Source organism: Nomascus leucogenys, chromosome 11, assembly GCF_006542625.1.
Source record: "Nomascus leucogenys isolate Asia chromosome 11, Asia_NLE_v1, whole genome shotgun sequence".
Taxonomy (NCBI): Eukaryota; Metazoa; Chordata; class Mammalia; order Primates; family Hylobatidae; genus Nomascus; species Nomascus leucogenys.
The window spans coordinates 11,387,398-11,412,786 of NC_044391.1; the positions used below are offsets into that span (position 1 = coordinate 11,387,398).

Below are 25,389 nucleotides of genomic sequence, written 5' to 3' on the forward strand. Positions count from 1 at the left end.
TGATGTTGGTCTAAGATAAAAGTGTGATTTGTTAATTACATCAAGTTCTTTTCAGCAGACACTTGGCATCCCACTGTATACATCTTTTACAGATATACATTTATAAAATTTTATTGAGTTTCAAAGACAAGAAATTACACTAGATTTGAGAAGGTTAAGTTTATGCTACAATATTTCTATAATTTGGAGCAAATATTATTACTGTATTACATTCAAGTAATCTTGAAATTATAACATTTTTCTTTCATCTTTTACAGCTTTACAAATAAAATACAGATATACTAAAAATATATACATATACACTAAAACTATATAGTTGCCTCCAAATATATATACATTTTTAGCTGAAGGCAAAAGGTGATACTTCAAGAAACTTGGCAGACAGGAAAAAATGTAATATACTTTGTGTTTAAAGGGCATAAAAATATTTTATGAATATTGATATGTCCCAGTTTTTACTCTACAACACAGTTTCAAAAATCCTTGACACTAATATCCAAACTAAGAATGTTAAATAGTTACACTTACCTCTGACCTCCTCCCTCTGTTCAAGTAAGTACAGACAGGACTGAAAGCGCCACTCCCACAGACATACAAATGTGTGCGATTGAAAGTCTGAATGACACGGACAAAGTTCCCACAGCCGTGCTAAAAGAATCAGTAAATAAGCAGTTAGTAACTCAATGACTTTCATTGTTATTTCAGTTAGCTAGGTTAACCTGAGATCTTGTATGATAAGTAACAATGAGGTGACATTAACTTTTGATGTATTAGTCCAGGGGTGTTCAATCTTTTGGCTTCCCTAGACCACACTGGAAGAAGAATTGTCTTGGGCCACACATAAAATACGCTCACACTAACAATAGCTGATGAGCTAAAAAAAAATAAAAATCATGCTTTTAAAAAGTTTACGAATTTGTGCTGGGCCACATTCAAAGCTGTCCTGGGTCGCATGAGGCCCTTGGGCAACAGGTTGGACAAGTTTGTATTAGGCCATTATCTTTGGGGAACTATTAATATATTTGCACCTCTTAAAGGTAATTCGAGAATACTTATCTAACTTGTAGAAGTACCAAATCAAATATTAAGATTTGGCGCAACTGCAGAAAAACAGTGGCTCAGGAATAGTCAAAACACGATTACAGAAACAGTCACTCAACAAACATTTACTGATTACCTACTATTTACCAGGGTATAGACAAATTCTCTGGGCATCCTTACTGAGAAAAACACAAAAATCTCTACCCTTGTAGAATGCAATTGAACAGAGTTGTCATACACGCCCTGCTTTTTGTATTTCTGTTTCAATCTGGACTAATTCTAATACTTCGTTTGAAAATGCTCTCAAATTTATACATATCAATGCAAATATTATTTGGCAATACTTTGCTATACATTTTCCTTTCTGCTCCATTTTTTTATCGTTAAAAGATGTGTTTCCAGAAATATTAAAATAACAACATGGCTTATTCCACTGATTTATTTCAAGAGAAATATAGTCCACCGCAGATAGTAAGTAAAATGCTGTATTTCGTTATTCTCGTATTACAACACTGTCTAAATTTTTACGTCCTGAAACTTTAAAAACGTTATTCTTTACCTGAGAAAGTTTACAAATTAACACACAGAAGTTATTTTTTCTTAAGTTTTCCTTAAAACATTAAACACACACACATTATACAAACATGTTCTGAATGCACCTGTGCCTATACAAGTTCCATATTACCATTAGTACACAATGGCAAGCACTATTCACCTTAAGAATTGGCAAATAAAACTAATCTCCAACAAAATGCCAGCATAATGATTGCCTTCTATGAGGAATGACATAATCATTCTCTTTGCCCTGGATCCCCTCAAATACTCCCTTCTTCTCTTGTAGAAACTCCTTGCTCACTTGCTCCCAGTTCAAGTAAAGGCAAGGCTGTCATTTATTCACCCAATGAAACAACATAATTATTGTAATTTTCAATTGACTGTGACCTTGCAGGAGCACAGAAACACAGTCAGCCCTAGATGCAGATCTCTGTGACCAAATTAACCACTGAATGTTCCACAGTTACTAGCTTCACTATCCTTTGCTGACTATAATTCAATCAAGCCTGAGATTGAAGGACTTCATGAAGTCATTCTCTCAAAGAACATTAATCAAATGATTGTATATTAGAGACAGTATTTTTATAAAAAACTATAAAGAAACATATCAAAAGTTAACAGTAATTTTTCCCTGGGTGGTCAGAAAATATATGTTGTTTTTCCCCCTGCTAGGTACCATGTATGCTCCTTTTTTTTTTTTTTTTTTTTTAGAGACAGAGTCTTGCTCTGTTGCCCAGGCTGGAGTGCAGTGGCGTGATCTCAGCTCACTGCAACCTCCGCCTCCTGGGTTCAAGGGATTCTCCTGCCTCAGCCTCCCAAGTAGCTGGAATTACAGGCACGTGCCACCATGCCCAGCTAATTTTTTTTTTGTATTTTTAGTAGAGACAGGGTTTCACTGTGTTAGCCAGGATGGTCTTGATCTCCTGACCTCATGAACCACCCGCCTCGGCCTCCCAAAGTGCTGGGATTACAGGTGTGAGCCACCATGCCTGGCCTCTCCTATTTTTTATAAACCATATGTATTATTTATGTTATTTAAAAACTAAAACAAAATAAATGTTGCTAAAACAGAAGTTAAAATTAAAGTCAATATTATTTTACATTTTCCATCATTTTTTCCTTTTATATTCATTATTACTTGCCAGCAAATATATACTTTTTTCTTATGCAGTAATTTTATAGATGTTTCTATGATAGATTTTTTATTATTAAATAATCAATCATTAACTCTAGTCAAAGAAATTAATCCTTATAGACCAGACCATACACTTTATTTTTAAGACATTAAGGATTTTTGTTAAATACACAGTGTCATTTTATCTTGACACCTGTTTATAGAGGTACCTGGAAATTGATTACATAACTACAGATGATAACATGTTTCTGAAGAAAATGCAGATGAGATATGGTGTGTTTATAATATGTCTATGTAAAGGGAATCTATGAGGAATGAGACACATGCGTATTTTTTTCACATTCAAGTTTAGTCATTCTGGGATTCTGTATACAATATTTCCCCATAAGATATAAATAATTCAATCCAATTCCTTTAATAACAGGTTATGTCTCTCTCGTCTTGGGGCTTATGGATGTCAATGTACTTTCGTGAATTACTGGTACTGGTAAAATGAAAGAAGTCAATGACATCTCTTTTATATTTCAAATGCCAACTATATTCATTTCATGTATATATCTATCTGCTTATTATGACTAATATTTATTTAGGGTTTATTACATCCTAGACTGTGAAATAATCATATTGTATATTTTACCTTTTATTTTTACCTCCAGAAAGTTTGATTTTTACCTTTATAGCTGACATTTATTTAACACTTACTGTATGCTACTTAGGCACTTTACACATATTCATTCAGGCTTTTACCATAACTCAGTCCCTTTTAGAAAATTAAACTTCAGAGTTTTTAAAAAAATAACCTGTTTGAGATCATACAGGTAGTAACTAAAGCAGATTTACAAACACATACATCTCTAACATTGAATCCTGTACTTTTAGCTGCTTTATAATTTGTCATTGGATGAGAAGTCCACAGTTGTTTTTTTGGGGGGAAGTGGGAGACGGAGTGTCGCTCTGCGGCCCAGGCTGGAGTGCAGTGGTGCGATCTCGGCTCACTGCAACCTCCACTTCCTGGGTTCAAGCAATTCTCCTGCCTCAGCCTCCCGAGGAGCTGGGACTACAGGCATGTGCCACCACGCCTGGCTAATTTTTTGTATTTTTAGTAGAGACGGGGTTTCATCGTGTTAGCCAGGACGCACAGTTGTTTTTATAAGTTAATACTGATATAACTTTTTAGTTTTTGTAACATTTATTAATATTCAGAGCTCTTAATCCTCTGATGTTGATTGTTTAATTCTCATAACAATGATCCAATTTATTAATACTCCATTTTAGTGATGAGGAAATTGAGTCCCAGAGAGGTTAAATAAAGAGTTCTAGTTTTAATAAGTAACTAAACTGGGACTTGAACCACGGCCACTCTCCACTGTGCAGCTTTTCTATAGGATTCTGATTAGCAATGAGCAGATTCCCACACTATCTGTTGCTCAATATGCTCCCTGACCCTCCCCACACACAAGACCACAAAAGGAAAAACAATTCAGTTGAGTTAACTATTGAAAATGATTATCTAGGTCCTTTCCATTTCCATTGTGCTGCCTTCGTTTCTGACCTAGACTACCGCAATAGTGTCAATTCCATCCTGCAAATATGTTCTGAAGTCATTCTGTGCAAGGCACTGTATACGGTACTAGCAACAGTGGAATGAATAGACTCAATCAATGCCTGCTTTTAAAGAAGGGAGAGCATAATGTATCAGGCTGTGGTAGATACTGCAATAGGACTGTATTTTTAAATGTACCATAGAAGGAAAGAAAGACATTAAGTAATGCTGATCTAGGGGTAAAGATTTGAGTAGAGGTGACATTTGAGCTGAGTCTTGCAGAATAATTTAGAGATTTTCACAGGCAAAAGCATAAGGAAAGAACATTTCAGAAAAAAAAAAAAAAAAAAAAACAGCATGAACAGAAAACACAGACATGAGAGTGCAAGATTTACTTGGGGACTAGTGCCTAGAAGGGTTAGAGGATAACTGTGTGATGAAATCAGAGAGGTAATTACAGTTGGTCTGCCATCCTACTATAGTCTTCAGATAGGCAATAGAGAATATTGCAGAGAAGACAGAGTAGATTTAAGTATGCAGATCTCAGAGCCAGATGACCTAGGTTTAAACCTTGGCTTCATCTTTTACTAGCTTTCAGAACTGAAGACAGTTACTTGGCCCCTGGATGCTTCAATCTTTGTATTTCTAAAATGGCAATGGTAATACTTGTTGTGGACAACATATTAATACAGCAGTAGAAATCATATCTGGAAAATAATAAACACATCCAACTGTCCAATATTAGATTAATTTTATTTGCATTTTAAAATGGACATTGTCTATAAACCTGGTGAAATGGTCAGGGCATCTGTCCTGCACAGAGCTTAGCGCAGGTCCTGACCACAGTAAAAATCCACAACAAGATTGGAGTATGAATGAAGCCTTAGAGACTTCAGTGGAAATAAATATCATGGATGCTTTCCTTTCATTGTTTAATTCTCTTTCAAAATGATTTCCTGGCACAATGTTAGTGAAATATAAAGCTGCTAACATTAATACAGCATATAATAAAATTCTATTTTTATACACATTTATGTCTATATAACAAAATCCTGGAAGAATATACCCTAAATTGTTAAGAGTGATTAGGTTTCAGTAGTGCAATTTACTTTCTTTAACAGCGATATAGCATTAACTGTGTACTATGCACTGCTCTAAGCTCTCTGCAAATATTAACTCATCAATCCTCTTAACAACCCAATAAGGTTAAGTGTTACAGATTAGCACATTTCACAGATAAGAAAACCAAGACGCGCAGAAAGTTTAAGTCTCCAAGGTCGAAGAGCTAATAAGAGATGGTTTATTTTCTGTTGCTTTCTATGTACTTTTCTTGGTCTTCAAAGATTGTTGTATTGAAAATATATTACTTTTATAATATAAAAACAGATGTTTAAAAAATATACCCTGGAGCACAGGTGAATAGGCCTTTAAAAATATTGACTCATCATGGTCCGTAATCTGCCATGACACAAAAATACTTCATACTTTCTTCTTCTTGGTCTATACCTCCGTGGTCTAGGGAAATTAATCAAGGTATTTTGAAAAAGAAAATATATTTTTTAGGAGCTTAGGATTGTATGGTCACAGAAATAGGGAAACTGATATTCTACAATTAATAAATCAAGTTTGACACCATGTGCATGTAATGTATATATATCTAAATATATATAATCCTACTTAATTTTTCACCCGTCTCCTATAGTATTTACATAGTACATTCATTAAGCCCTATCTCACGGATATGTTTGACAGCATGTGCTATTGTTTAAGCTCAATTTATTTAGAGTATGAATAAAATATTAACATTTAGAAATAAATGGAGCATGTAGGAATGTGAGTACATAGGGGCAGAGAGAGAAATGGGGAGTAGGTTATATTCTTTTTAGCGAAGGCAGAAAATTAGCTATATTCCCACCATGAAAATTTATTTTCTTTAAAAACGTTAGTTTATTACAGAATTATGCTATATTACTACCTAAGACCAAATTTTAAATCACATCAAATTTTCTTCTTATAATTATTATCTTGTTACAATGTCAATTAAAATTTGATACAACCAAAAAATCTGAAGGATTAAGGGATGCTTAACTCTGTTTTATTTTTGCTTTCAGTTATTATAGCGGTATGGATTTTAATTGCTACCACTTTATGTTTTGCTTAGATGATTAACAGAGCTAAAAGCAGAAAGTTTTAGCTTAATGAAAATATAATTCTAAAATATATGCATAATAAATGTGCTACAAACATAATTAATCTAAAAGCATTAATAAACTCATCATCTACTGTGTCCTACCCGCAAGCCCTGACAATCAGTTGGAATGAGTTCCCATGCTTGTATGCACTGTGACCTGAAGGGGTGAGTAGATGTTTCCCAGGCTGAAAACACGGGAAGATAACTGAAGGAAAAGAGAATCAATTGCATGTAGCACACACCAAAGGCTGGAAGAGAGAGAGGGTACAACTTGTTCGAATTTCAGTATCATTGAAATAAAAGGTTAACAGAAGTTCTAATATGATTACCACAAAATCTATCAAACCTTTCTTAAATAACCCAGCTGTGCTTTGTGTGTATCCCTTAGCATTTATCATTTTCTCTCTGGAGGGGTAGCATGTTTTAGTGGCTACGGGTACAGAATCCAGAGCTGTATGTGACTTAATCAGACAAAGACCATCCCACTTCACAGCAGCACAGCTTAAGTTTCTCACTTTCTTAGTAATACAGTTATTTTATCTTAAAAATACAGGTGGTGACAATAATGTCCACCTTGCAGTATTGTTATGAGGATTAAAATAAAGCACTTAGAACAGGACCTGACCTGTTCCATTAAATGTTGGGTATTTTTTCTGAATATCAGTGTATATATGTCTCATCATATCAAGTACATTGTAAAGACTTAAATGTAAGGACTCCATCTAATTCACCTCCAGTTTCTTCATAACAACTAAATAATTTGTGCAAATTAAAATAATTCCTATATTTTAAAAATATTAGGTTATTAAATAATAGTTATTCCAAGTTTTAAGAGGTTCTTAAGTATGTGGTTTCATTGAGAAATGTAAGAAGGATAGGTTGTTCTGTACAACTTCCAAAGATCTATTTCACATTATTTTTCTGCCACAGGCCTTTTTTTCCCCACAGCCTAAGTAAAGGACACTTCTGTAGGTACTTCACATGTATGAAATGGGATGGATTTGTCAGACATTCTTTTCTTGCATAGACCAAACATGTATTTTTTGATTAGTATTTCCCAGCACTTGACAATGCTGTATGGACAAACAAAACCTGTCCTGCCGAGTCCTAAAAATACCTAGGAAAGGGCACTCCATTAGATATTTCCCTTGTGTATAACAACTGGCCATATAGTAGAATTTAAAATATCAACAAATTACAGCACGACAAAACTATGGGAAAATGTCAGCATGTATTGAAGATTTTTATCCAATAACTTTTAATTGTCAGAAAGCAAAACAAAAACCCCACAGGGTTTCTACTTTGACCAAGGAAGAAAGAAACAAAATGACTTGTCTAAGATTCTTCAGAAACTCACTGCAATTTTTGGAAATAGAATGTACAAAGGTACCTAAATTCTGCACATTCTGCCTGTGGCAGTTCATATGAATGAGAAATGCAAATCCTTTTCAACAAAGGACAATGCAATTCAGTATAGCCACGGGATATTATTGTGGCAAAAGGCAAGGCATGATCAGACACACATCAATGGGAAAAAATCTCATCAGAGCATAAAAGAAAATAGTTTAATTCATCCACAATTATTAAAATAATAGCTTCAGGGGACAAAATATCATTATCTGCAACATTATACTTCATTCTACCATTGGTTTCCTGGAACGTCATTGTAATGTATTTAAGTGTTTCTTCTACATTTTTCTGGATTTTTCCCCCAAGATTGTGGTCTAACAGATCCCTTGGATAGCAAATATGCCCCTGTAAATTTCTCCTGCCCACTTTTAAATTTTTCTTATTGGATAAATCACTCCAAGAACTCTCTAGTAAGGCCAGAGATCCTACCCTCCAAAGTCTTCCATGGCCCTGCCTTGAGCCAAAAACTTTTGCAACTTTACACCTGGGGCTGTTAGGAGTCAATGAAAATAAACCTTTCATTTCCTCAATCCCATATTTCTACTTTCCACAGGATTAGTATTTTTCCCATGTTTGGTCTTGTCTGATCCATCTCTACTTCCAAGACTCAGGGCATAGTCTTCACTCCTGAAATTAGCATCTCTTGACCCTACCACAAAATAAATGCTTAGACAACATTTTCTAACACTAAGGTGGTCTATTATTTGTTATGACCTGAGACCTGATTGTATGTGTACGTATTGACTCGTCTGTCCACCCAATTACCATATTTCCAGCTTATTTCTAAATTAGTTAGTATTTCCATGCTCATTTGATTATGGCAGACTTTTCTAACACGATAATAAAGTTGACTGGAGTCAGAACTGTTTCTGTCTTTGCACCAATTATGTCTTTGGCAACTAGCTCTATGCTAGATATATAACAGGTACTGCATCAGTATTTATTGAGCAAATAATGGAAGGAATGAATGAAGAAAGGAAACTCTTTACTGAACTATTTTTGAAAGAGAGGGTGATTTTGATGCTTGGCTCTATTACATTTTCATTATTTGAGGCAAAATGGTGAGATGACATATATGCTCCATTATAAACATTAAATGATGTGTACATATTAAAGATCTGCTCCACGTATTTGTTTTGGAATATTCAAGAATGACAATGTATTACTTTTAGCAAGTCATTTCTAGAAATCAATATAGATTTCTTCCTTTATTATTTTGAATCTCACCTAGAAGAATACAATTTGCACAGGTATTGCATACTGAACATATATTGATACTTATATCTGCCTCTATTGCTGTTTCTGTGGCTATTTTTAATTAACAAAGGTACCATTTATCACTGGTGATTTGTATTTATGGAATCTGCTGGCTAACCACTACCCTTTCGCCAAGAATCTTTGTTTGGAAAAGCCCACAGGGTATCTGGGAGCTGCTCCAGACACTTGCATTATCATCGTTTCAGGAGCCTGCTGAGAATTCTGCAGGTTGGATCCACTAGGAACAGAGGTTATTACTGAAATCCATCATGAAATGTACCTGAATGAAATAATGAAAGCAAGGCAAGCAATTTTTACCCAGTTAGGAATTCTGAAGTTACAGAGAGCCCAAGAGTTCCAGTCTCCTCAATGTTTAGGTTTTTAGCCTGTGTCCAGCAAAAATTTAAAACACCACCATCCTCTGTCTCATTTTTGGCTTCCCTCAAAGTACATGGATTCGAAAACCAAATATTTAAGTTAGTTTTTTTTTTTATTTTAAACACTTACTGTGGGATCTTTGCCAGCCATTTTGCATTCTTCAACTTTGATTGTAGATGCTGGCCAGAAAACCTGCTCAGAAAGAAAAATAAAGGTTGCATAATCTCACTTGGACATACGACAGCCCAGTGCTCTTCATTTACTTTTCGTTAACAGATTTATTTAAGGTGATCCTATACTAAGACTTTAAAATTCTTTCTTTTTTATCAATTAATTAATAAAGATTTTATTATTTTAACAATTACAATTACTTTTTATTTCTTCCAACAGCGTTTCCTTTCACAAATGCTTTTCAATAACATATGTTCATTTACTAATTGTATATTAAAATAAGATCATTATTAACATAAATGTGAACAATATAATTTTTTACTCCCTTTGACATAGTACACTTTTCCCAACTGCTTATATGACAATAAATTTACACTTACATATCTTTCTCAGTTAGTATTATTTTTGGTAAATCACACAACCAGGCTAGTAGATTTACATAAGATGGGCCCCTGGGTACTTCAATAGCTAAAATAACTTGGATGAAATCCAAGAGATTCCCTCTCGCTGAAATACTGTGCTAGTACTCTAAGTTGTTGCAGCCTTGGGTCCAGTCTGGCAATAATCATTAATTTTTTTAGTTGTCAGTCCATTGCCTGTGTTAACACTTCTGCAAATGCAGTAGTCTCCTTGTTGTAATAAATTTATAATTAATCTACATGTATTTCTTTACTCCAGTGAAGCTCAATTTTATTTCCTTGTGAAATGGAATGATAAATATAGGCCATACTGGATCAAGTAACAGCGTATTTAATAGCTGTTTTCCCTTCAGGCCCTTCACTGGTTACACAGAGATGACAAAGTAGATCTTCCTTTTCTCTGACCATTTCTTTCATGCACTACCCTACACTCCCTTTTTTCTTTATATATTTATACACAGGTAGTATTTTTTCAGTTAGCTCCAGGTTTTGAATTGTTAAAAACTATGGAACTAGACGAGGAGAACTGAACTTAATATCTTTTCAGTCCATGAAATAAGTACTAACTTTCACAGTAACATGGGACCAGTATTTTCTATTGTTCTAATAAAATGCATATTTTTTTTACTTTTTTTTTTTTTTTAAAAAGAGACACTCAAAAGGTGGACACTGTCCTCGTGAAAATGATAAACTTACACTCAAAGGTTCTTGACTTATATTGTTAATATTCAGGGAAAGAATGTGATCTTTGCTTCCCACATATATCCGGTCCTGATCTTCATCCATTAATAAAATCCTGTAGTCTAAAGGATGGTGGGAAAGGCTGAAGTATTCAGAGGTCTTGGTTTCTCGAAGTTCTGAAAGAGTGAACAGCACAAGTGTAGATACAGTATCCTGGTTCTATAATTCTATTATTTTAATAAAAACTATTACGCAAATATTCCAAAAAATGTCAAGGTATGTTTCCTTCTACAGTAAGAAATTAATTTTAAAATAGAGTTATGGGCTAGTTCCCTGTAATCTCAGCACTTTGGGAGGCAAAGGTATGATGCTCACCTGAAGCCAGGGGTTCAAGGCCAGCCTGAGCAACATAGTGAGACCTTGTCTCAACAAAAATTGTTTTAAAAAATTAACTGGGCATGGTGTGTGCCTTTAGTCCCAGATACTTTTGGAGGCTGAGGTGGGAGGATCTCTTGAGCCTAGGAAATTGAAGTTACAGTGAGCTATGATCATGCTACTGCACGCCAGCTCTGGCAACAGAACGAGACCCTGCCTCAAAAAAAAAAAAGTTATGTTAATCGGCATTTTAATTTATATTTATGCTGAAGTAAAACATAAATCACTAAGTGCAATGTTAAAGTTTATGGTAATAGTATGTGATTACAAAATCAGTCACGTTTGCAATAATCTCAACTCTGTTTTATTACTGGACATCACCAGCTCAAAACAAGTTAAAATAAATAAACCAAAAAAAAAATACAGTGAGCAGATTGAACAGAAAACAAAACCAATAGCAGTGTGATTGTCTTCTTATCCTCTATTAATGTTTTATTTTTGGACTCTATTTATTCATCATTTTAGGATTGTTATTTCCTACTACAAATATTTGCCTTGCTTCCCAACATAATTCTAATTAGTCCAACTTATTTTTCTATAAATTACTTGAAAGTAGATGTACTTTCAGGAGGCAATGTTATTTTTAGCAGCATAACTATGCATATATCTAAGGAAAATATATGAATTTTCAGGTATCTAAATGTTCATATTTTCAGGATCCTCAGAGGTTAGTGACTCACACTCATTTAACTTCTTTCACATTGCCTAAGTGCCTGTATGGCTGGCCTTTGAAGACAATCAATGTATCGTGATATTCATGATACATTCCCTGGTCAAAATGCTCCTCTCAAGGAGCATAACTTCAGACTTTTCTATTCAAATGGCTCAGGATTTCTTTGTTCCTTTGATTATAATCTGAAGAATGGCAATCTCTAAGAAAGAGACTGCTTTCTGGGATGACTGCTTCCATGATGAACTGTTTCTAGATTTTTAGGCATTGAATCAAAAACACATTTCTAAAAATTCTGATAGAGCTGTAGTTTGACTTAAACCGAAATCAAAATGATACAAATTCTTATAGGAAGTCATGGACTATATTCCATGTATACTTGGGCCATAGCCCATAAGATACAGAAGTCACAAATTTAACCTATTTTCTGGGCACATTTGTTCAGAATGTCTGCCATAATATCCTGCAAGTAGTTTCAGCCAATAATCTGAAAATGCCCTGGAAGAAGCAGAGTGATAATGAAACCAGGTTCTGTTGCCAAACTTCCTGTGAAACTGAACAAGTTACTTAACCTCTCTGTGCTTTAATTTCCTCATTTGTAAAATGCAACAACAGTAGTAACTTCTGCCAAGAGTTCCCATGGAAATCAATTTAATTGACACATATAAATACGTGAAATGAGTGACAAGAGATAGTATTCAATAAATTCTAATTATTGTTATTAAGTTTGGATCATGATTTTTAAGAAAAACATGAATTTAGATAAAATAGATGTATGTTTTCCTACTTTTTAAAATTTAGGGAGCTAAATCCCTAAAATTATTAAGACATAATCTTATAGCCTCAAATTTACTGTTCATACAACAATAGTAAAGTACAGGATTTTTTTATGTTGGAAAAAACAATCAAGAGGTTAGAAAAATATTTCAGAAGGATCTTAAAATGTAATATCATGACAGCATACAGGAACAAAAGACAGGTCATTAATAACAAGGGCCTGGGTGAAAGGTCTTTGGAAACAGGGGGCTTGGGTGCTGAGCATGGTGCAGCCTGATTACCTTCCAGTTACTGGGCTCCCTAGGAATCACAGACAGAGAGGTGACACGGCTGGCAGGTGGTGCCACAGCCCAAAAACTGAAACAGCTTCCTTCATGAGGAGAGCAAGTAAGGGGAGAGGGAAGTTCTTCAGGAAAAAATCAGCCCATGCCAGACTAGAGGTTAGGGCTAACAGAAAAAAATCCAAGAGCTGAGAACATGGGAGAGAATATAGAATCAAAGCAAGTATCACTCAAAGGTTGGAGAGGACACAGACTGCCTTGATTCTGTCTAAAATCCAGGTGTTTTATAACGCTTACTTTTATCTCAGGGCTATGATTCATGGTTGTGTAAGTCTTCTGTAAAACACCAGGGGTAAGATATTGCTTGGGCTGCTGGAATACACATTCAACAAATACCTCTTAATAAATAATTGTGGAGTGACATACACAGACTAACGCAGTAAAATATAACTGAGTTCATGGCCTCTGGGGCTCAACCACTGCAGTCTGGATTCTGGCTCTACCATTTCTAGATGTACTTGGCAAGGGCCTTTATCTCTCTGAACTCCAGTGTCCTTATCTGTAAAATCAGGATAACAATATTATCTACATCATTGGGTTGTTGTGAAGTTTAAACTGTTGTCAAGTTTAATATACATAAAGTTTTTAAAAGAGTCCCTGAGCTATACTGATGCTGTTTACATGGGTTACCTACTATTATAACTTGGGGCAAGACGTCAATCTTCAGCAAGCAAAGTCAGAACAATTTATTATGCAGGGAGGAAAAAAATGACTAGAATGCCTGATTTAGAGTTAATATTAATATATTCAATTTTTTTACAAGCAGAATCTACTCAAATTAATCAGGAGAACGCAATAATAAAATAAGGCATTTTTAAGGAAAGTAATTTGAGTATGCAGGGTAATTTTTAAAGTATATAAGCTGAAAAGACTAAAAGACATTGTTCTAGTAGTTGAGATATTATATTGATGAACACCTGATATGCTCAAATGGAAAAGAAAAATTGATGTGAGAAATGCCTAAAACAAAGAATTTAGAATGATTTTATGTAGGTTTTGGCTAGGGGTAGAGGGAAGATCGGGGTAAATTCCTCTTAACATTGTAAGCTAAGTATAGGAGAAATGAATATGCCCTTACTACTTTTGGGAGACCTGAAAAGGAGATATATTTGGTAGAGAAAGTACTTAGTATGGACAGATTAAATTACACTCAAATCAAAGCAGAAATGTTCCACGAGAATGTAGAATCAGATAATTAATTTAATTTTGTCATTAGAAATAGCAAATCTTCAAGTAGAGATGTTCAGTTATTCTCATGGATGATTATATGGAATTCTGAGAGTAGATACACCCTCTGGGGAAGAGTATATCTAAAAAGCAAAGCAAAGCATAGAGACGACTTGGTTGTTAGATACAAAAAGGGAGCCGGAAGGTCATTCAAGATGTATAGGAAACAGTTCGACATTGTGAAGAGTACTCAATTGGTGTCAGAGTTCTGAGTTGAATTTCAGTTTCATGACTTACTAAGTATATTATTTTGGGAAAACTAGCTCATTTCTGTTTTAATTTCCTCAACTATACATTGGCAATAATAATACCGAACTCAAAGTATGGTCCACCAGCCCACAGTAGAGGATCAATATACGCTCCTTTCATCAGGAGACACTGTAGATTATCTATCTAATAGATACTATTCTTTTCTTCCACCTTGACAGGGCTGTTCAATGACAACCATACTGGCCCCATTCTTCTAGCCAGTGAGTGTTTTAAATACGGCCATGTGAACAACTTTAGCCAGTGAACTCTGGAGGGAGGCCTTCTGCACAGCTACTGAAAAAGGCTTATTGAGTCTTAAAAACTGGCACACACAAAAGAAGAGGTGATTTCTTTTTTCCGCCTCTGGACATTGGTATGTGAGCACATGATGCTTGCAGCAATTGCATCTACCAAGAAAGTCACTTGCTGAGAATGGCAAGCAAAATGTAGAAAAAAATTTGGATATTTTAAGAAATCATTGAGTCACTGAATTAACCAGAACTCCATTATTACTGGAATATTCTGTTATATTAAATAAAAAGAAACCCTTGCAGTTTTTAGGCACCTTGAATTGAGGTTTTCTTTTTCTGTTGCAGAAATAAACACTAACTGATATATCTTTTGAGGGTCCACAATCCCCCACCACCACTTTCTCACACTTTCTATCATGAAGAAAGTTTAGTTTTGATGTTTTTTCCAAAACATTATTTTTTCTTTTCCCCTTCTTTTTCTAATCTGTACTGAAATAAAACCAAGAGTGTGATCTTGGCTGGGAAAATAGGCTCAACTAAATTTTATTTGCAAGTAACAAGCAAACAATTGCAGTTCTCCTCTTTGCCTGTTTCATTAGAAAATCGTCAATCCAGGCCGGGCACGGTGGCTCACGCCTGTAATCCCAGCACTTTGGGAGGCCGAGGCGGCCGGATCACGAGGTCAGGAGATCGAGAGACTACACTGACCAACATGGTGAAACCCTGTCTATACTAAAAATACAAAAATTAGCCCGGCATGGTGGCAGACGCATGTAATCCCAGCTACTCAGGAGGCTGAGGCAGGACAGCCTCAATTCTCCTGCTGAGGCAGGAGAATCACTTGAACCTGGGAGCCGGAGGTTACAGTGAGCCGAGATCACACCACTGCACTCCAGCCTGGGGTGACAGAGTGAGACTCAGTCTAAAAAAAAAAAAAAAAAGAAAAAGAAAAGAAAATCGTCAACCTAGCGCATTAATTCAAATACCGCAGGGAGCAATAGCTACATCAACTGAAGACCTTTCTGGTCCAGGGATTTTTATCTAGTTTTCCGAGCCATAAAGCATCTTCAAATTTAATTATCTATAGCTTACTGATAGTTGACAGCTGTTAAGCAGGGAGATTTACTTCAGAAGTGCCCTTGTTGTAATAAAAGCCTAAGCTATTTTGTTAAAATGCTATTTAAATTGCTGTTATATATGACTTGGGGAGAGAAGCAACTTTTTTTTTTTTTTAGAACATAGAGATGAGCTCAAAGCAATGAGAATTTTATTTATAAAAAGAATGACCCAAGAATCTATCATTTGGTTTCACATAGATCCAATTTAAGTAAATGAATGATCCGGTGAATTGACCACGGTTATAGAAAGTGACTGATGTAATGATTTGGCTACAGTGAGAGAAAAACATTACAATTACTAGTCCATCATCTAAACAAGGCAAAGAATGGCATTGTCATTCCTTTAACCTCATAATGATGTCATCCTTTTTGAAGCATACGAGGTACAGCTATTTGTGTTGTTTCTCAGGACATGCTCAATTAATGAATAAGGGACTCTGGCTGAGAGTATGTAGTATCAGAAAATGCAGTGACTCCACAAAGGGCAGCATAGGTCTCCCGGCCCCTGGGAAAATCTCCCAGGAAACAGCATTAAAAAAAAAAATTATGCATGTTTGTTTCCTGTAATCTACGTTATTGTAGAGCTCCATGATGGAAAATTACTGTAATGTCTTCTACGCCAGTGTTCCCTGGGGTAAAATTTGCTGCACAATATGCTTACCTAAAATTCATGTATCTACATGAACTTTTCTTTATAATAGAAACGACTGTGAAGCTTGAGAATTTAACCAAAGCTGGAAGAAAAATAGGTTTCCCCAAAATCTAAGCCCTGGCAACAGAAGCTTCTGGAGCTACCTAAGTATAGTCAATATATTGTTACAGCAATTATAACATAGTTCAAAATACAGTAATACATTATGTCCGTCAATAACACTCTATTACTATTCATATAAGAACAAACGTTTGTTCTCTGTTAAGCCAGTCAGTGATCTTAATATTTTTGAGTTAACTAAGTCACGAAGAATCTCAATCATGCGCTCAAAAATGTGAACTTGATAAAGGAAGGTAGAGAGTTTAGGGTTTTATTTTATGATTTATTTTATAGTTGTCCCTTGGCATCTGTGGAAGACTGGTTCCAGGATACCCTACAGATAGCAAAATCCAGGATGCTCAAATCTCTGCTTCAAAAGGGCAGAGTATTTGCATATAACCTACCCACATCCTCCCTATACTTTAAATCATCTCCAGATTACATAAAATACCCAATACAATGTTAATGCTATGTAAATAGTTGTTATACTGTATTTGCTTTTAAAATGTGTATTATTTTTCTTGTAGTATTGTTATTTTTTATTTTTTTCTGAGTATTTCTGATCAGTGGTTGGCTGAATCCACGGATGTGATACCTACAATTCAGAGTGCCAACTGTATACCTGTCAAACTACACAGCAGGGTAACTCATTCACTCAGAATACTACATTATCATCAGCCTTTTATAAAATTCAAAAATAGGTAAAAGATTCCTTGATTGAAAATCAATTCCCAGGAGTCCCTGGATTAGAAGCATATGCAGTAACTACTCATTAATTTAAAATTCATGATGTGTTATTAATTTGTTCAATATATATTTATTGAGCCCTTATCCCAGCAGGCTAGACACTTTGCTGAAATAAAAGGATAGAAATAATGAAGATACCATGTCCTAATGACTATATCATTGCTTACCTAACATTCTGTTATTCTGTTTGGCTAGTCCATCAAAACATTCTTCTCATCACAAACCTCAGATCTGTCTCAGGCAGAATGCACATCTACAGATTTCAAAGTAAATCCTTAGGATGTCTTTTACTTCAGAGATATTGCTACTGACAGGATAATTTCCTCTTTTGAATGTCTTATCTCAGAAGAATTTTAAGTAGAGTGGCCTCAAGTGACCCATCCTCTCCCTGAGCCTTATTGTTTTGAAACTGGGTTAGAAAGTGAACTTCATCTGTTTAGAAAAAAAAATAAAGACAAGAGCAGTGAAACTTCAGAGGACTGAAACTACAGCTACTAATTCCTAATGTGAACAAAGACAACAGAGACCAGAGGGCATGTTGTTAAAACCATATTTGCTCAAAAATAATAGCCCCAAATTGCAGCTACCTGTCGGCTTACCAGTAGCAGCAAGTGTTCTAGGTGCTTTATAAACTTAGTTCACACAATTTCCATTTGAAGTCTTTGCATTCAGTCCTAATATTACTCTAGTCCCACACACAAAGGAATTAAAATTGAGCAAATTTGAGCAATCTACCCAAGATAACACAGTAAAGACTAAAAGAGGCAAGATTTCAGGATTCAAAGCAAGGCCAGTCCTTAATCTGTGAACTCAATCAGATGACCTCTTGCTTTTCTAATCAGACTGACAACTTTGACAGTTATTATTTGGGTTTCTTTCATGTTCTTGCTCTGGACATGGGTCTGCATAGTATCAAATGTAGTATAAGAAATGCCTCAGCTTCCCAAATTCTCTTTGCCAGTCAGGGACCAGTAGATACCATACTCTAAACAACTCAAGAACTATCAACATCTCAGTGATGCTCTTCTTGCTAAAGCATTAAAGGAGGTGTGAGAGGCAGCACGAAACGGGATCAGACATAGCTTCATCACGGGAACAGACATAGCTTCATGCAGAAGACAGCAGGTTCCCCTTTTCTTTGCTTTTTGACAGGCATGATGGGATAAATGGAAGCAAAATGCCAAACGGATGAAAGAAGGAATGAGGAAACAACTATACGCAGGGAACCCAGCTAAATAATGACAGCAGTGCTGGGTGTGGTGGCTCACGCCTGTAATCCCAGCACTTTGGGAGGCCGAGACAGGTGGATCACCTGAGGTCAGGAGTTTGAGACAAGCCTGGCCAACATGGTGAAACCCCATCTCTACTAAAAATACAAAAATTAGCCGGGCATGGTGGCAGGTGTCTGTAATCCCAGCTACTCAGGCGGCTGAGGCAGGAGAATCGCTTGAACCCGTGAGGCGGAGATTGCAGAGAGCAGAGATCATGCCACTGCACTCCAACCTGAGCGACAGAGGGAGACTCCGTTTCAAAAAAAAAAAACAAAACAGACAGCGGTGAACACAGAATGTATCTCCCAGGCATTGCATCAGAGGGAAGATTTGCAAATGCACAGGTGCCTTGAAACAATCACCCTGGTTTGCCCCAGACAGCCCCAGATTGTGCCCATTTCCCCAGCATAATTATCACTAGTGCCCTCTTTCATTCTCAAAAGATTCATGTTTTGGATGTTAAATTATATGGCTGCTATGCTTTTAAAGCAACCTCTTAATTATCTTGAATGGTTTTCTACTAGTTTTAGTAAAAATTTCAAAATTTTAACCCTTTCCCATTTAGAACAAAAAGTGGAGCATGCTGTCAGTGCTCATTTAATTTTACATAAATGCGCTGTTTGAGGCTGAAGCAAATCTGACTGATTTTCACTGTGAAGTAAAAAACTGTTCTTGCAGTTATTTCTAAACAGAACTAGCATCAGAATCATCTGAATCTTCAGAATCATCAATTTCACAAACGCTGGATTAATCAAATGGATCTTCGGCCAACAACTGTTCAAGAAGATGTTAACATCACACATAGGAATGCTACGTTTTCTGGGATTTGACATTTTCAGGAATCGAGAATTACCATATTTTGTGAATTGAAATACCACTACTAAAAACAGAATACTATAAATAGAATAAGTCTTTTGTTTCCTAAGTCGATATACTAGAGTGATGTGAAAATAATAATAAAAGCGAGATATTTTGTGGCAAAGTTACCTTGGGGTAAATGCTGCAGCTGCAAGTATTCTCGGGGCAAACGGGAAAGGGTTAACATGGCCCTCCAGGCCTCCTATGATCTAGTTCCAGATTACCTCACCAGAAATCTTAATCATCACTGTTGGCCTATTCTTTGTTCTTGCTCTGCTGGCCTTCTTTTTACATCTTCAAACTTGCCTTGCTCCTCTTTTGCCTCAGGACCTTTGTACATGTTGTTCCTGTTGCTTATAAAATTCTTCCTGCCTTTTTAATTCCTACTTATAATCTGACCAACAGTTTTGATGTAATTTAAACAGGGCTGTTCATAAAAGCTTTCTCGATCCTTTAGACAAAGTCAGGTCTCAGGTTCGCTGATAAATTTGCTCCTTTCCCTCCTTAGTTTTCTTTTCTCTTGAAGGCTGCCTGGAAGGTCATCTGAAATGGTCTACAATGTCCTGGATTGCGGGAAGGGGAACTACACTATGACTTGCTGAAACCTACCTTGTTTCTGTACAGTTTTCAAGTGGAAATTGACTCTAAACATGAAACAGAGGTCTTTGTTCATTCACATTCTACCTTTTGTTTGCTATATTGATTTTTATTATTTTTAATCATGGTGAATTAAAAATATGAGCATAAACCAATCAAATGGAAAAAATGCCATCAAATTTCAGAAAATCATGGTTTGTATGAAATATTAATACTTTATCACTATTAAAATGTAGGGTGTGTATGGCTGGGGTAGGTGAAAGGCTTGGCTTTGAATATAGTTGACCAAGGCTAAAGTTTTAGTTTCACCTTTTGCTGGTACAGGGTTTCCCCCAACACCACCCTCCAGAGCACTCCCCTTAGGTCCTGCATCTACAATATAAAAAAAGAATGAGAATATTTTGGAACCAGAATAATCTCTAATGTTCTGTATAGCAACAAAATGTCTATAAAAATAATTCCTTTTTCACTGTTTGCACATATTATCTATTGTTGTGGGATATCTGTAAAGCTAATGTAATCCTTCATATTACTATATATCTTGCAGGAAAAAGGGGTCTATGTAAAAACCAATCTTAGAAATATAGCCACAGTAATACAACTGTGTATTTTCTAGAAAAATGAAGCTAAACCAAAAGCAAGGCTATCTTGTTCTCCTACTATATTATTAGTCCATTTTCACACTGCTACAAAGATACTACTTGAGACTGGGCAATTCATATATAAAAGAGGTTTAATTGTCTCACAGTTTCACATGGCTGTGGAGGCCTCAGGAAACTTACAATCGTGGTGAATGGCAAAGGGAAAGCAAAGCTCCTCTTACATGGTGGCAAGAGAAAGAGAAAGAGTAAGAAAGTGCAACACTTAAAACCATCAGCTTTCCTGAGAACTCCCTCACTGAGAATAGCATGAGCAAAACCACCCCCATGATCCAATTACCTTGCACCAGGCCTCTCCCTTGACACGTGATGATTACAACTGAGATGAGATTTCAGTGGAGATACACAGCCAAACCTTATCACCTACCAAAAACATATTTCACTTGTGTTGTGTAATCCAGTTAAATAGAGAATTCTAAACTCTGACTTCCCTTTCTCTAAGCTCACTTGGAAGACATGGCCAATCTTTTGTTCCTTGTATGGTAAGTACTGTCTGGATTCTATCTCAGGGTAGGAAGAATACACAATTAGGGAATATCTCAGATGTCTTGAGAGACTGTCAACTGGCAGTAACTTACTTCTAAAAAGTAGAATAAAATCTGAACCTATCACTAATCTATATAGGGACAACACAGATGAGCTATCAGTATCAATGATATTTATACCGCAATAAGGCCTCAGTTTCACAGTGTCCACTTGAGATATAAACAAGGCAGATAAACTTGTAGAGGAGGAAACACTTCATCTGACACCTGCTTTCTAGACCTCTTGGCACTTCTGAAAAAGCTTTACTTTGAGGCAAGAACAGTGGTTCCAGGATGGTTAACAAAACAAAAGCAGATACCTAACAACAGACAGAGAAAGAAGTGAGCACAGAAGAGAAATGTGGTATCAGCTGGAGCTCGGTGTAAATAAGTGTACCTCTGCTAAATAAACTATTACACTGACATTACAAATTTTTTTGTGTAAAAACGTTAAGATACGGAAAACATTTTCTCATGTGCTAAAGTCATAAAAGCAGGCTATATTCAATATGAAAACAAGTGTTAAAGGTCATTCACAAAAAATAAGACTTGTAGGGATATATTTTAAAACATTTACAGCAAAGTCCTTGGATGGTGGGACAGAAATGTAAGGACAGTCAATATTTCAGACCAATGTGTGTGCACTGGGGAAGGATGATGAGCTGACATGGTGTATCATGTCAGCAAAACCCCAGAACACCGAGAATCTAATGGACTCCATTCCCCAAGCACATCCCTTAAGTGACCACACTGGAACCACATATGGAAAGAGTCTTACAGCAACATTTAACACTTGTCTTTCACAAAATTTATACTATTTGCTGGATTTGTATGCTTTCAATAAAACTCCCTTGACCATATTGTGGGCTTCCAGTGGGTACTTTTAGTCAGCACACTTAATTATAGCAAGAATAGGAGATCCTATGTGCTAAGTGAAGTCTCTTGTCCCTCTCACCCTCATAAAGTTCTGAACACAGCCCACAGCTCTCTATAACACAATGCTTGTGTTTATACATAACACAGCCCACAGCTCTCTATGACATACTGCTTGTGTTCATACATAACATGGCAGGCTGTACACAAAATAGAAATATTCTTTGAGACATATATTTATTCATTCATTCAGTAGATGGTAAAAAGGCCAGGTGTGGTAGCTCATGCTTGTAATCCGAACATTAGGGGAGGCAATAGCGGATGAATCACTTGACCCCAGGAATTTGAGACTAGCCTGGGCAACATGGCAAGACCACGTCTCTACAAAAAATACAAAAATCTGCAGACTTGGTGGCATGCACCTGCAGTCCCAGCTACTCAGGAGACTGAGGTAGGAGGATCACTTGAGCATCGGAGGTAAAGGCTGCAGCAAGCTGTGATTGCACCACTGCACTCCAGCCTAGGTGATAGAGCACCTGTCTCCAGGAAAAAAAGAGAGAGAGAGAGAGACAGAGAGAGAGAGAGAGAGATGGTAAATGCCAGGAGCTAGGTAAAAATATGAAAAAATTCGGTCTGTCTCTCAAATAGGATAGTCTAAAGTGGAGGTACACAAGCAACTGCAGTATAAAAAGATGACTCCAGAAATTGAGGAGCATTAAAGAATTACTAATTAAGTCTTTCTGGAAATAACAGAAAAATATTAGACAGAAGGAAGTACTTGATCTTGTTTCTCCATTCAATAAATATTAACTAAGTCACTCAATATTATACTAAAATCACAGTAATAAATGCATGAAGTATAGTAAAAGGGAGGGTAGTGTTTAAGACAAGGGCTTTACATCGTGGCTGTGGAAACGTCATGTAAACTTTGACCTGAAGGATAAAGTTGAGCTAATAAAGAAATGAGCATTTTCCAGGGAGTAGAAAAAGTTTGCATAGAAACCCTCAGGTGGGAGATTCAAAGGATGATCAGAAGTCTGGGGGTTGATCAAGAAGAGGACTGGAGTGGGGTTTTCTCAGCAGAAACAAGGAGCCAACCAACACAGAAAGATCAAAACTTCTTGACTGTCAGACCATAGGGGTTGAATTTTTCCCAAGTCACTTCAGATGCCAATGAAACAAATCTGAGCAAGTACCCGCCATGATCACATACAAGTTTGCTAGAAAGATAATTCTGCTTAATGAAGAGTTGAGAGCAAGACTGCTTCATGATACAATATTAAGTGAGTAAAGCAGAATAAAAATATTTTGTATTCTTGAACTACTGTGTTCCTGCATAGTAATAAATAAATGTAGAAAAAATCTTGACAAAAATGCAACTTACAAATATTCTCATAATCCTGGGGGCTCATTTCAATGCCCTGTCAGTTAAAAGGACTGTAATTACTCTTTGATCAAGAATCAGGCTATGCAAACTTTCCTTACACACCACACTGTAATTTACATATATTCTTATACAGGAGTCTAGTTGCACTGCACCTAATAAAATGCTGAACTAGGCAATGACAGAAACATCAGTATCTAACTGGAAAACAGCTATATGTTGGCAAAAAATCCCCATCTCTAGATTCCTTCAGAATTATGGAGGACCACCCACAGCTTTCAGTAAGACAAACTGTTTGAAATTTTAAAACTCAGCTACCCCCACCAGCAAAAATTCTTGAACTATGCTTTCACTTGATGCATTCTTAAGCTCATTTTCTTTTGAACACAGGAAAAATATTATAAACTATATACCATAAAACCTCAAATTTAAAGACCCAGACTTTATGAACAAAGAGACGGAGAGACGTTTTCCTAAAAAGCTACTTTATCTAAATATTATTTATTTCAATGTGACTCATTGTTTAGCCAAGTTACTACATTTGGCTTCTAAACAAAAAACAAGTCTGCAGAACTGCAGAGGACAGTGGAGACATGTTCATTTAACTTTAAACACATTTGTCAGTCATTCTACGCAGAAGCTCCCTTTTTTCCTTTTTTCTTGTCTGTCTCCCCCCGACACTGTCTAAAATACAAGGTCAGTGACTCTGCAGTGCTCAGCGGCTGGAGCAGAGATTTAAACAGTCCTTGGGAGTGGGCTTCTACATAGTAATAGAGCCACCCTTTAATTCTTTTCAAGAGAAGCACAAAGGATGCAACCATGTTTCCTGCAGCTTTGAAAGCCCAAGACTCATCATATACACAATGGCTTTTCAATGTATATCCAAGACATTTCTTTTTCCTTTGTGCTAGACTGGGAAACCATTTGTTTCCAAATTTCACGTGATGGTATTTTGAGATGGCATCACTCAAGCTTTCAAAAGAGATCAGTGTTGCACTTTGCTGTTTTTGCTCTGGAAACATAATATTTATCATTCTTGCATGTACTTCAAGAAGAATAGCAGAATATGAGACTCAAAGTTTATTTATTTTACGAAATGCTGCCACCCCATTGAGACAAATATTAGCCATGACTTTCTTTTTAATTTTCAGTAAAATCTTCTGGTGGAAATAAGGTGCACTTAAAAGAGGAAATGACAAACCATGAGAAATCCAGTCTGACCTAAGTATTAACAGCTCATGGTCACCTTTTTAATGCAGAGGGAAGTTTCACTTCACTGACTTACAGACATTTTTATACCTGAATCTCAAAAAGCAACACATTTTACTAGGCAAAATGACAGTTACAGATAGCTGGGGTGTGTTATTTGAGAGACTGAACATTAAACAATTTAAATAACTTTACAAGATTAAGTCAAACAAGCCACATTATGCCATACAATCAGAAGAGCAAATAAACAGGGTTCTAGTGCAGCAACTGTCTTTTGTTTCTTTTCATCAGAGACACATAAATCGTATTCCCTAATTTTAAAACTCTGCAAGCTTTGTTACTTCATCGACAATGAATATGAAAAGAACAAAATTATCTTTTCACATCCAGGTGTAAAATTAATTCAAGTTAGTACATTTCCAGTCCAAAAATCAATTTAGCCTAAAACATAAAATTAGAGGCTGGGAGGGGTATGTGGGTGGAGGTGCGGATAAAGAGAAGTTGGTTAATGGATACAAACATAGAGTTAGATAGAAGTAATAAGTTCTACTGCTCTATAGAAGAGTAGGATGACTATAGTTAACAACAATGTATTACATATTTCACAGTAGCTAGAAGAGAGGACCTGAATTGTTTCCAACACATAGAAATAAGTACTCAAGATGAT

The 25,389-nt window shown here is 36.0% G+C and overlaps 1 protein-coding gene across 1 annotated transcript in view; it reads right to left on the minus strand.

Annotated features, from left to right (window-relative positions):
• Nucleotides 1-25,389, minus strand: part of SEMA3C (semaphorin 3C) — a 178,175-nt gene that overhangs the window by 76,111 nt on the left and 76,675 nt on the right. Inside the window, exons 3-5 of the mRNA XM_003252189.3 lie at nt 10,797-10,957; nt 9,640-9,702; nt 529-648 (exon numbers count right to left, since the gene is read on the minus strand). Coding sequence (XP_003252237.1) covers nt 529-648; nt 9,640-9,702; nt 10,797-10,957 — 344 coding nt within the window. The remainder of the gene's footprint in view (nt 1-528; nt 649-9,639; nt 9,703-10,796; nt 10,958-25,389) is intronic.